This window comes from Gymnodraco acuticeps, unplaced genomic scaffold (genome assembly GCF_902827175.1).
Source record: "Gymnodraco acuticeps unplaced genomic scaffold, fGymAcu1.1, whole genome shotgun sequence".
NCBI classification, from domain to species: Eukaryota; Metazoa; Chordata; class Actinopteri; order Perciformes; family Bathydraconidae; genus Gymnodraco; species Gymnodraco acuticeps.
Window position 1 is genome coordinate 731,984 of NW_022990251.1, and position 12,428 is coordinate 744,411.

The 12,428-nt window shown below is 43.7% G+C and overlaps 1 protein-coding gene across 6 annotated transcripts in view; it reads left to right on the forward strand.

The window, feature by feature from the left end:
- Window positions 1–11,956, forward strand: part of LOC117549000 (interferon-induced very large GTPase 1-like) — a 91,547-nt gene extending 79,591 nt beyond the window's left edge. For all 6 annotated transcript variants that reach the window (XM_034220540.1, XM_034220543.1, XM_034220546.1 and 3 more), the window contains one exon: window positions 5,053–11,956. In XM_034220540.1, coding sequence (XP_034076431.1) covers window positions 5,053–9,695 — 4,643 coding nt within the window. In that variant the 3' untranslated portion in view covers window positions 9,696–11,956. The remainder of the gene's footprint in view (window positions 1–5,052) is intronic.
- The last annotated feature ends 472 nt before the right edge of the window (window positions 11,957–12,428 follow it).

Sequence of the window (12,428 nt, forward strand, 5' to 3'; positions counted from 1 at the left end):
GCTAACAAGAGCATGTGCGCTCGGTGTTTGCTGATATCGGCAACGTTCTGTGCCAGTGAGGACAGTGTCCCGCTCCTCCTCACTGTAGCTTTGTAAACTCTACTGCACGCTATTAAGAGTTCTGCCGATAATTAAGACTGTGTATATATTGTTTCCCTATACAGTGACTGTTTTGTCCTTGGCTGGACAGTAGCAGTAATTGGCTGATGCCGCATACATACATTTTTTTCAGATCGCTGAGAAAAAGTATACAAAAAAATAAACGTTAGTAGGTTGCTCTCGACTAGACTAACCTGTTCGGCCGCTAGCACTGCTGATTGTTATCTATACCTCAGGCTTATACATAACTCAAGCTTATAGGTAATTGTTCCATCCCCCAGTTAGCAGAGTGCTCTCGCTCAAAGCTAACTTGCTACTGTGCTAGTGAAGAGAGAGTTCTGCTCCCCTCTCACTGCAAACAATTGGTTCCTTATCTGTTCCATCCCTGAGTTAGCAGAGTGCTCTTACTCAAAGCTAACTTGCTACTGCGCTAGTGAAGAGTGTCCTCGCTCCCCTCTCACTGCATATATTTGTTTCCTTACCTGTTCTATCCCTCAGTTAGCAGAGTGCTCTTGCTCAAAGCTAACTTGCTACTGCGCTAGTAAAGAGAGTGTTCTCGCTCCCCTCTCACTGCATATATACTGTTACCTGACTTGTTTTCTTACCCCAGTTATCAGAGTGCTCACGCTCATGCTCACGGTAACTACTATTGTGCTAGTGAAGAGAGTGCCCTCACTCCCCTCTCACTGCATATATTGTTTCCTGGCCCGGTTATTTACAGTCAGCGGAGTGCTCTCGCTCAGAATGACTTAAGCTGCCCGCAGCAACTAGTGTGGCGTTTTCATTGGAGCTGTCACTATGTTTAACTCTCCCGGCTGTAACACCTGTATGGCTCCTCTTCAACCAGAGCATGGCCATGACCTTTGCCCCTCTTGTCTTGGCCTCGAGCATCTGAGGGAGGGCCTTTTGGAGGACCCGTGCATGAATTGCACCATCATGCCTCGTGCGGTGAGAGCTGCCAGACTGGCTGAGGTGGAGCTACTGACTGAGGTTGGCCTTCCCTCTGGACAGTCGACTCCAGCCCAACCTACCCATCCTAGGCGTCGGGCCGCAGAGGCTGCAGGTGTTCCGACCAAGAAGAGGACTTAGTCTGATAAGCTGTCCTCTAGGGTGGACCTGCTAACTACTGAGCTAGCCCAGATGAAGTCAATCATCCTTGCTCTCCATTCTGGTGCCCGTACAGAGCATGCCGCTGCACCCAATTCACCTATGGCTGAGCTGGTTCCAGAGGAAGACATTGTCTCGATGGCAGCTTCAGCCACTAATTTGAATGAGTACGACGAGGAGGGCCTATCCCATGCTTCTGGGCCAGGCTCCTGTTCCTCAGCTCGTGGATCCTCGGAAGGGGCAGATGACGGCTCCATGGGTGTCGTCATTCCCATGGCACTGGCTCGCCTGCAGCTGGATGTACGGCAGCCAGAAACAACGCCTGCCAGTGTTTTCTTCAGGCGCACTCTGGCACCCGCCACCTTTACCGTTCTTCCCTCTGGTGAATATCTGAGGGAGTTACATGCATGCTGGAGGGAAACTAAGGCTCTTTCCCGTCTTACTTCTGATAGCCGAGCCCTGGCAGCCATGTAGGATGCGGCAAAATGTGGTCTTGACCACATGCCCGGCTGTTGAGCCTACCATTGCTTCCCTCATAGTTTCCCCTGACGAAGCTCTGAGGTCAGATGCAAAGTGCCCTCAACCCCAATGTCGGGTCACTGATGACCTGCTCACTAAGGCTTATGATACAGCGGTGCACATGGGCCGTATAGGCAATTCCCTCTCTCATGCTCGCCCTCTCAGCTTCCCGGCAGCAGGATGCTCTCAGCGCTTCCTCTACCAGCCTCAGTGACGCCTCATTACAAGCGTTCGCTCTGATGTCAAGAGAGCTTGGGCACCTGATGTCCACTCTCGTCCAGACTCGTCGCCAGGTTTGGCTGGCACAGTCACCCTTGTCAGAGGCATGTAGGAGGACCCTCCGTACTGTCCCAGTGGAGCCGGGGGAGCTGTTCGGTTCAGCTGCCTTACAGGTGCTCGAACGGACTGTCCAAGCTAGTCAGACCAGGCAACAGTTCTCAGCTCTTCGCAGAGACATGCCCCACCCGGGTAGGCCTAGGGGTTCCGCGTCTGCCTCCGAGGCTGCTCCCATCCACCGGCTCACCCCTGTGCCCACCTAGGGCCTCAGCGTCCCACGAGAAGGCCGGCCCGCTACCATCACGGTCCTGCTAACTTTCCCCCAGGCAGCCTCGGCCTTCGGTGCCTAATCGTCCTCCACAGGCCGTTCTGACGCCAGCCCCCAGCCTTCAGCCGGGTCAAAATGACCAGCATAAGCGACCCGGCAAAATAATTAGCCCTGAGCTGTCAGTCCTCCTTGCCAAGGGTGCAATCGAACCTGTGGACCCCATCTCACAGTGTTCACCAGGTGTGTCGCGGCATCCCTCTTGCCCCTGCAGTCTCAGGGCATGAGGATTCTACCATACTTAGACGACTGATTGATTTGTGCACCATCCCGGTTGCAGTCAACCCAGGACACGGCTCTCATTCTCTCTCACGTCGCCCAGCTATGCCTCAGGGTGAACTTGGAGAAGAGATGTCTGAACCCCTTTCAGAGCCTCTCATTGGTGTGGCTCTGGACACAGTCACTATGCGGGCATATCCATCTGCTCAGCACCTGGACGACATCCTCCAGCTTCTCAAAGCAGCGCCTGTCCCACTGGATCGTAGACTTCAATGCTCAGGCATACAGGGCGAATGACCGTCCCTTACCACCCAGAGTAAAGTGCCACTCTACCAGGAGTGTCTCCACGTCATGGGCGACCTTGAGAGGTGTGCCCCTGGAGGATATATGTGCCGTGGCCACATGGGCATCCCCGAGCACATTCGCCAGATACTACAGAGTGAATGTTGCTGCCCCTCACCCGTTGGGTGTTGTCCTCCTGCAGAGTGCACCTAGTCCATCACTATAAGGTGGGTACTCAGGTTTCCTTGTGACTTTGTTGATATAAGTCATCCAGAGCTAAGCACTGCCTCTGGCGGTCAGTAAGGATAAAATAGAATTAAAGTTACGTGTAACTACGGTTCTATGAATCCTGGAGGACAGCCAGAGTTCTTAGTCACTCGGAATCTCGTGTTCCCGCGAGAAGATTCCATAGGATTGAACTAGTTGACAACACCTGAACTTATGCTTTCCGGGGTCATGCGAGGTCACACGTGACTTTGTTGACATAAATACTCGACCTGCGCATGCGCGAGACAGAAGATATCCAGTGCTAAGCACTGCCTCTGGTGGTCATCCAGGATTCATAGAACCGTAGTTACATAAACGTAACTTTCGTTTTCTGCCCTCCCATGTGTGCGTCACAGGATATGCAATTCTGCTGTTAATTAATATGATTGATCATGACAACACCATTTCTGAGTTTCATTCAATTATCACCTATGAATAATGCCAATGTCCAACTTCAGTACAAAGAACATTTTCATCAACCTGCTGTAGTCTGATACAAAGAAATGTTTCTATCCAACTCTTTAAGGTCCTTACCCTTAGATGCATAAGTGGGTCTTTTTGGACCCGGTGAGGTGGTTTTCTTGAAGTATCTTTGTAATTACATTTTTTTATCATTTCACATTCCAGCTATTCCTCAAAAAACATGTTTTGGATATCATGCCATTCAAATTTAAAATTAAAATTTTAAGAAATTGTAGTTTTTGTATTACTACCCCAAGCTTCCATAAGTGGGTAAAAAATGACCCGCATGCATTTTCTATGGGATCCTATGGGAACCTTTGATTCTTATCACCTGTGGCTGTCAGGAATACATTCACTGTAGACCACACAGACTACATCACAAGTGACACCTCTCAGGAAGATTATTTTACACAGCAAGATCTGATACCTGTCAGTATAATAATAATAATACATTATATTTGTATAGGGCTTTTCAAGGACTCAAAATCGCTTTACAATATAAGGGAAGGTTAGCGTGGGGGGTATAGGACTATCAAACTTGATCAACTGGCATGGATTGATGGGGGGGGGGGCTATGAGTAGACAAGAGGAGACGAGATGAGTCTTAACCAAAATGACAAAAATGGCATAAAAACACATATTATTCTAATACGGGTCCTTTTAGACCCACTTATGGAAGAGTGTAGGGTCCAGTCACTCGGGCATCTAATGGCGCGTTTCCACTGCAGCGGGGTAGCCCCGTTTAAGCGTCCCTAAGCGTCCTCGCCCTGGCCTCGGGCTGCCTCGCTGGCCGGCCCAGGCCGTGGCGCATTTCCATTGCAGTTTAGGACCTGGGGTAGCAACGCAGTGTAGGCGGGGCGATCGGCTTTGTTTTTGTTCACATTTCGAGTTGTTCCGTCGAGCTCCCGCTGGATTTGATCATCCCCAATGAGATGTAGGAACGTCGTCACCTCCTCGGTCGACCACGGTGTGCTTTTCTTATTAGACGTAGCCATTTTTGTAGCTCATCCGTTTACAAAATGCTGTTTATAAAAATGCTGCAAGCTTGCTTCTAAATATATATGCGACGCTAGGAATGAACTCGCGCGCGATCTTGTGACGATTCTCTCTGACCAATCAGCAGTCGAGAGTGTTGACGTCACTAGTTCAGCCCTGGCCCTGGTCTGAGGGAACCACGATTTTATGAGGCCGGAAAAAGAGGGAAAAAGTACCCGCTGGCCGGTAATAGGCTATATGGAAACGCCACCAAAAACCGGCCTGGCCGCTTGAGGACGGTTAAGGACGCTTAAACGGGGCTACCCGCTGCAGTGGAAACGCGCCATAAGTGTTAACCAACAATTATTTAGCAGGCTGCGATTAGACAAGCAGTTTACTGACTGACCAACGTAGTCATCGTTTTTGGCCAATTGTAAAATGTAATAAAAAAAAATCATCCATGATGAGGAATGGTTAAATAACCAATATTGTTTTTATATGATTCCTTATATTTTCTACAGAGACACACCTAGAGAGCTTTTTGGAAGAACTGGGGTTGGATCACCACTACAAAGAGAAGCTATCCCTAATCACACTTCTCAGGATTGAAGAGAAGACCATTACTGATGAACCGGCCAAGTGTAATTCAGATCTTCCATGGTATTTTCTGAAGAAACTAATGATGGTTAACGTGACAGCTAGGAATGTGAAATGTCCAATTTCACATGATGATCACACATATGATCTTGATAATTTAGATGAAAGTTCAATTTCAGGTGACATACTGAATCCCCTTGACATTGTCACTGCTCTCTTCCTGTGCTCTGATGGTTTTGTTCAGCAGGAAATGGCCCTCAAAATGTCCATGTGTCAGTTTTCCGTGCCTCTGTTGCTTCCCAACTGTGACACAAAGCAGTGTACACTCATGCTTTGGGCCATGAGAGACATTGTTAAAAAGTACAGACCTCCGTCACTTTCAGAATCCAAGGGATTTATTGAAGAGAGAATTGTTGTCTCTGAACTTCCAATGATATCTTTTGTGAGACTGGGTGAGTGCTCCTTGTCCAAGTCAGAGATCCTCAATAAGCTTCTGAGCAATTCTCAGCAGTACCATGACACATTTGTTCACTCCAACATGGAGGGTGGGGACAGTCCAAGGAGAATATCCAATGGATTGGTTGAAATGACTTGGTACCTTCCTTGTGGGAACGAAAACATGGATGTCTTCAGTGAGCCAGTTGCTGTAGCTAACCTTCGTGGGGACATTGCTTCATTTGAAACACAATTTGCTTTCTTGTGTCAGACATCTGCAGCAGTTTTTGTGTTCTTTGATGCTTTGGACTCTGAGTGTGAGCTGCTAACCAACCAAAACCACAAGGCCCAGATCTTCTTGGTGGGTAACCGTCAAAACCAGGGTTTCAGTGTAGATTCTGTAAAAAAGGTAAAAAACAAGTTGGTCTTAACTGACAGCAACATCCTTTTGAAGACTAAGCGCATGAATGATGCAGAATTTGTTAACATTTTGCGTAAAAAAATCAGCAATGTAATTCAAAACTCAAAGATGAAGATGGGAATAGAGAAGATGTCTGACATTGCCCATGAACTAGGAATCTGGGTGGATGAAGACTCTCCAGAGTGCCAGAACGGCAAGAAGAACGCAGATGCTATCACTGCAGAAATTCAAGACATTCTTAAATACAAAGAAGTTCAGCTTCCCTTGCAAGGCCAAATATGGAAGGACCTTACTCGCTTGGAGAAAGAAGAATTCCGGCTTCGGAAAGTTGGGTCTGAAAATATAGAAAAGTACAAAAGTGATCTTCAGCAACAGAAAAAACAACTTAGGAAAAAACAGAACTCTTTTGACGGGTCAAAGGCAATGACATGTTTCATTAAGGCAATTTCAAGCCCAGGGATGGAGAGGTGCTATTTCCTGAAATGGTTGAGAATGAACCTCGATAACGTGTCTCGAGAAAAACTGTGTGACCTCAGGGAGCAGTACAAAGAAAAATGCAAAAACTCTGAGAACAAAGAGGAGATAAAGGAGATTGATCAACAACTTTCCAACAGCTCATTAGGGACTGAACACTTCTTCCGTGAAATGGGGCAGATCTATGAAGCTTCCCTTTCCCTTCCTGAAACAGAGCCAGCACGTCAACAACTACAGCATCTCCCAAAGCTATGTGCTGAGTTAATGCTTGCTGGATTTCCACTTGAGCTTGTAGATGGAGAAGCATCCAACATACCTATCGGATGGGTGACTGACGTTCTCTCTCAGCTCAATGACTTGGTGTCTCCTAAGAACAAGATCCTAGTAGTCACAGTTCTTGGAGTTCAGAGCACAGGAAAGTCCACTCTCCTCAACACCATGTTTGGAGTGCAGTTTGCAGTCAGCAGTGGTCGATGCACTCGAGGTGCCTTCATGTTGCTGATTAAAATCAATGAAGATGTCAGAAAAGACTTCAACTGTGACTTCATGGTGATCATTGACACTGAGGGCTTAAAGTCACCAGAGCTCGCACAACTGGACCAAAGCCATGAGCACGACAATGAGCTTGCAACACTTGTTGTGGGGCTGAGTGATATCACCATAATCAATGTTGCAATGGAGAATTCAACAGAAATGAAGGACATCCTACAGATAGTTGTACATGCTTTCCTCAGGATGAAAGAGGTTAGCAAAAAGAAGCCCAAATGTCAGTTTGTTCACCAGAATGTGTCGGATGTTTCCGCCCATGACAAGAACTTGCGCGACAGGAAACTGCTCCTGCAGCAGTTAAACGAGATGACCCAGGCAGCAGCCAAAATGGAAAAGAAAGAAGAGTACTCAAGCTTCACTGATGTGATGGAGTACAGTCCAGACACAGGCAACTGGTACATTCCTGGACTTTGGAATGGAAACCCACCGATGGCACCAGTCAATGCAGGCTACAGCGAGGCTGTTTATGAGCTCAAGAAGAACATCATCCACATTTTGGGAAGTTGTGGATCATCTGCTAATAATATCTTGGAGTTTACAGAGTGGATGAAGAGCCTGTGGACTGCAGTAAAACATGAAAACTTCATCTTCAGCTTCAGAAACAGTCTCGTGGCTGATGCATACATGAGGCTGTGCAAAGAATTCAACAAATGGGAATGGGACTTCAAAAAAGAAATGTACACATGGGTTACAAAAGCTGAAACAGTAATCTCCAACTTCGGTACACCTGCTGATAAATCTAACATATCTGAGATGATAGAACTTATCATGCTATTGAAAAATGAAGCTTTGACAGAGTTGTCTAAATGGGAAACAAAGCTTCTTGGAAATCTGGAACAGTACTTCAAACAAACACTGGGTCATGTCTATCTTGTTGAAGGATACAGACAGGAGTTTGCAAACAGTGCAAAGAGCCTTCGACAAGAAATGGAAATATCTGTGAAAAGCAAACTTACAGCAGCAGCTGAAATCAGAAAGGGGATGGCGAAACTTGATAAACTCAAGGAAGAACACACAAAGGAATTAGAGGGTAGAGTTTGTGTATTGATTGAAGAATGTAGGAAGAAAAAAGTCCAGATGACAGACAAAGAGCTGGACAAAGAATTTGAAAAGATGTGGACTAAAACAGTGAAGGAACTATCCTTTACAAAAATGAAGGTTGAGGACATTTTCACCAGTGTGTCTCACCGCCTGAGAACAAATCTATCAACCAAGGGAAGTCACGTAAGTGATTTGTTGAGTCAAAAAAGCCTGAAAGAATGTGGACAGGATATTTTTAAATATAAACCTCAAGGAACCATTGAGTGGTTGAAAAGCCTATTCAGTGCACCAAGTCACACAAAGGCTGTACAAAAAATAGCTGCCGGCATCATAAAAGTTTGCTCTCAGTTTGTAACTGACAAAGTGCAAAGAAAAGGCGATTACCATGAAACCTACATCGATGAGATTTTAAAAACTATTGATGAGAGCCTGCAAAACAATCACAATGTTGGAACAGACATCACTTTTGAAGTCTCTCTGAAACAGCACATCTGTGGAGACGCAGCCAGAAGGTTTCAGAAGATGCATGAAGATTTCCTCCATGAAAAAGATCCCTACATATGTCTGAAAAAAAACAAAGGAAAGTTTCTTGCTGATTTCAAAGATGTGTTCCATAACGTAGACCAGTGCCAGAAGAAGGCAGGAGAATTCACAGACCTCTGCTTGAAGCCTGCAGTCGAATACTTTGTCAACCGTTCCCTGGGTCCTGATATCATTGGTGAAATGAGGACAAGTGAAGAGTTCAGCACAAGAATGTCCTTCCAGTATTCAGTTTTACTGGATCTGCTCCCAAAGGGTGACTTTAAAAAGTACCAGAGCTTTATTTCCTCTTATGAGAAATATGTAAAGGAATGGATATTCAACAAAATAGTGCGACACTTCTCAAATGGGTCTACGATGTTTGAGGAACAACATCTCCAGTCATGTGTCAACAGCATAAATAATGCTATCCAGAAAGCTAAAACAGAAAAGAGTGGAAACTTAAAGTCATTTGTTGTAGTTGTCTGTAAGGAACTTGGTGACAAACTGGTCATTTCCCAGGATGCTCTTGGGGCATTCATGATCCTGAACAAGGCCAACCAGGAACAGTTTGCTCGCTGGCTCACTGAGTGTGTGACGGAGATGGCACAAACTCTTAGAGAGAAGTTTAAGAAAACAGACATCCAAACTAAACTACAGAGCCTTCATGTGAATCCTCAGGACGAGCTTTTCAACACACTGATTGGATGTGGTGAACAGTGTCCGTTCTGCAAAGCGCCCTGTGAGGCAGGAGGAACAGCCCACACTGAGCACTTCGCTTCACTTCATCGACCAGAGGGTCTGGGTAAATACAGATGGAGTAATACCAAAAAACTTTGCATTGACATATGCTCTTCCCTAGTAAACAGTGACATTACTTTTCACTGCAGGGATACAAATGATCAATCGCACCCTTACAAGGGCTACAAAGAAATCTATCCGGACTGGAAAATCCAAGCAGATGCAAGCCTTCAGGCATCAGACTACTGGAAATATGTAATGGCAAAGTTCAATAATGAGTTTGCACCAGCATACGATGCAAAGCCTGCTGATATTCCTGACGCTTGGAAAGAAATCACACCAGAGCAAGCAGAGGCAAGCCTCAAAGAGTCATTTCATATCAAATGAGAAACTACAAGCTTCGTGCTCACAGAGGGTCACGTCCTCCTCATTACAGTCAGCATCCTCTCATTTAGATTACACTTGATTTATATGAAGAGAAGCACACAAAGTAACATGCTGTTTATGAGATGGCAAGGTTGACCAAATATTTCAACAACAACTTACAAGGAATTTGTAAACGTTTCAGTTTGATTCAATCAGACTTTGAATCCTACTTCTTTGGTTGTTATTGTAGTATCAATTAATTGTTAGGGATTCATTTTGTCTTTACTCCTAAACATTTAACTTTATTTTGTGTGTTGACATGTACGACCATCCCTGCTTCTAATCTCCTGTAAGGAATGTGTTGATGCAGTCGTATGTTGATACTAGGTTTTACAGCTTGACCTACAGGGCATAGGGAGGTTTTGCGAGTGTGAGAGCGCTAGTTTCTAAGCTCCAGAGATGGGAGAGACATCTCCTGTATCTGCAGATGTGTTTACGCCATGGTTTACGCCCATCCCCAATATGTGGATTTGACTCTCTGTAAACTAGTTAAAAGGTCTACCAAGATGCGAGGCTGATCAGATTTGACATGACAACCCACCCGTGCAGTCAGAACCTTTTGCTGCTGTGACTTGTGATATGAATTCTCCGGCCGTTGACTTGTAATAAACTACCAGTGTTTGACATCAAAGCTCCAACTCTCCTCGTGTCTCTCTGAGTCCTGACTCTCCATTGCTGCAGAAGTTTCCCTTACATTAATCAAATTCGATTTGATTTGAGTGTTTTTATTTCCTTAAAGTAACTGATGCACAAATATTTGTTTTTAGGTTTTTCTGTGGTTTAACAATTTTAATGTTTTAAAATATCATTCAGTCTTTATGTCAACATGAAGATTATACAATGTCTTTATTTTTATTTCAAATAAGTATCTGATTCTTATTATTTACATTTTTATTGACACGTTTATAATTGTTGTCTTTTCATTTCTGAGCTGCATCAAAAGCCACACATTTAGATGTTTAAATCAGTGAATGAATCATTGTGTTTTAGTGGTGGTACAGTCAACATGTAAACATGACAGAAAGTCTGTTGTAATCAAGTTCAGTTTGATATGTGACCGTTTCCCAGAGAGTTAGAATCTATTCTTATTTTGTTTCCTTTATATATTTACATATTCAATGTTTAACATATCATTCAATCTAAATGTCAATATGTAGATTACACATGCAGTTTCTTCTTATCTTTTTGAGTGCTAAATGTCATTGCCTTACCAAAAATCTGAAAGTCTTTCTTTGTATTCCATTTAAGTATTTAGCTCCAAACAGGGACTAAAAATCAGCCCGGGCATCTCGACCGGGGGTCCGCCACTGGCTCCAAATATTTACATTTTTATGTTCATGTTATATTTACTCAAAAATGTATTATGCCAGTTTTCATTTTCAAATGCCACATTTTTAACATTTTTAGATCAATGAAAGGATCATTTAGTTCATATTCAGCATGTAAACATGACAACAAGTTTGAATCAAGTTAAAGGTGAGGTAGTTCATTTTGGAGAAACCGGCTCGAGATCACTAGAATTTGAAAATACGCGCACATGACATGACCAATGACCAAAAGGCTGACAGGCAGGTAGGCCATCCAGTTATTTTAGCCGGGCCGGCTCAGATGATTGGTCGTGCTTTTTACAGCGCTACGGCTTCCACAGATGATATTTTTTATGGATTTTTTGTCAAAGCACTTCAGATATTCATTGCTATCGGGATGTTAAGAGCATTCCATGGAATATAACAAAAAGTTTATCTCGAACCGGTTTCTCAAACTTACCTACCCTACCTTTGATATAAAGATGGTATTATTTTTGTGAATATTTATTTTGTTGCATTTTTTATGTTTTAAAGATATTCCAGTCTAAATGTCAACATGTAGGTTATCCTTCAGGTGGTTTTTCTTACAGTATGACATTTAATTGTCTTTGTTCAAAATCTATAACCACTTTTTTTTCTGTCATTTAAGAATCTGATATCACATATTTACATGTATTACTCACTTAAAAGATCATTCAATATAAAAGTGCTATTGTCAACAAGTAACAGCATCATATATGATCTTTCTTTTACTCAGATCTTCTAATCTTTTGTTTCTGTGAAGTATCTGATTCTTTATATTTACGTAATAAAAGATACCATTCATTCTTTATACTGTTCATTTCTTTATAATGTTAACATGTATACTTACTACTGTTTACTATTTCAATAAAGAGACCACATCTGCAGACTGGCTATGAATGTCTTTAATGTTTCCCAGATCAGAATCACAGCATACTGTTTTTTTAATAATCACATTTTTTTTCCATTCCATTATTTAACAATTTTCTTCATCTCAAGTCTTGGGTTTCTGAATTCAACAAAGAATGTAAAAACAAGACAACAGGTGAAACTCCGCAATGAAGTGTGTGTGTGTGTGTGTGTTTGCAGAGAGTCTGTGGTGGTGCCGCCAAACGACGCGACCCGTCTTGTAACACGGAGCCCGTTTCCTAAACCATGCTAAATGTATGTGTGTGCATAATGCTGAGTTACAATCGGTCATAATTAAATAGTTTACAGTGAGATCTACTCTCATACTTTTGGCCATACTCGCGCAGCCTACAAATGAACAGAGATTTCCACACAAATATTCTTTAGCAAGTGTGCAGAGCAATTTGGATTTAAAATAGCAATTTGAAGGTTCAAATCAATTCAAATCAAGTTTTAT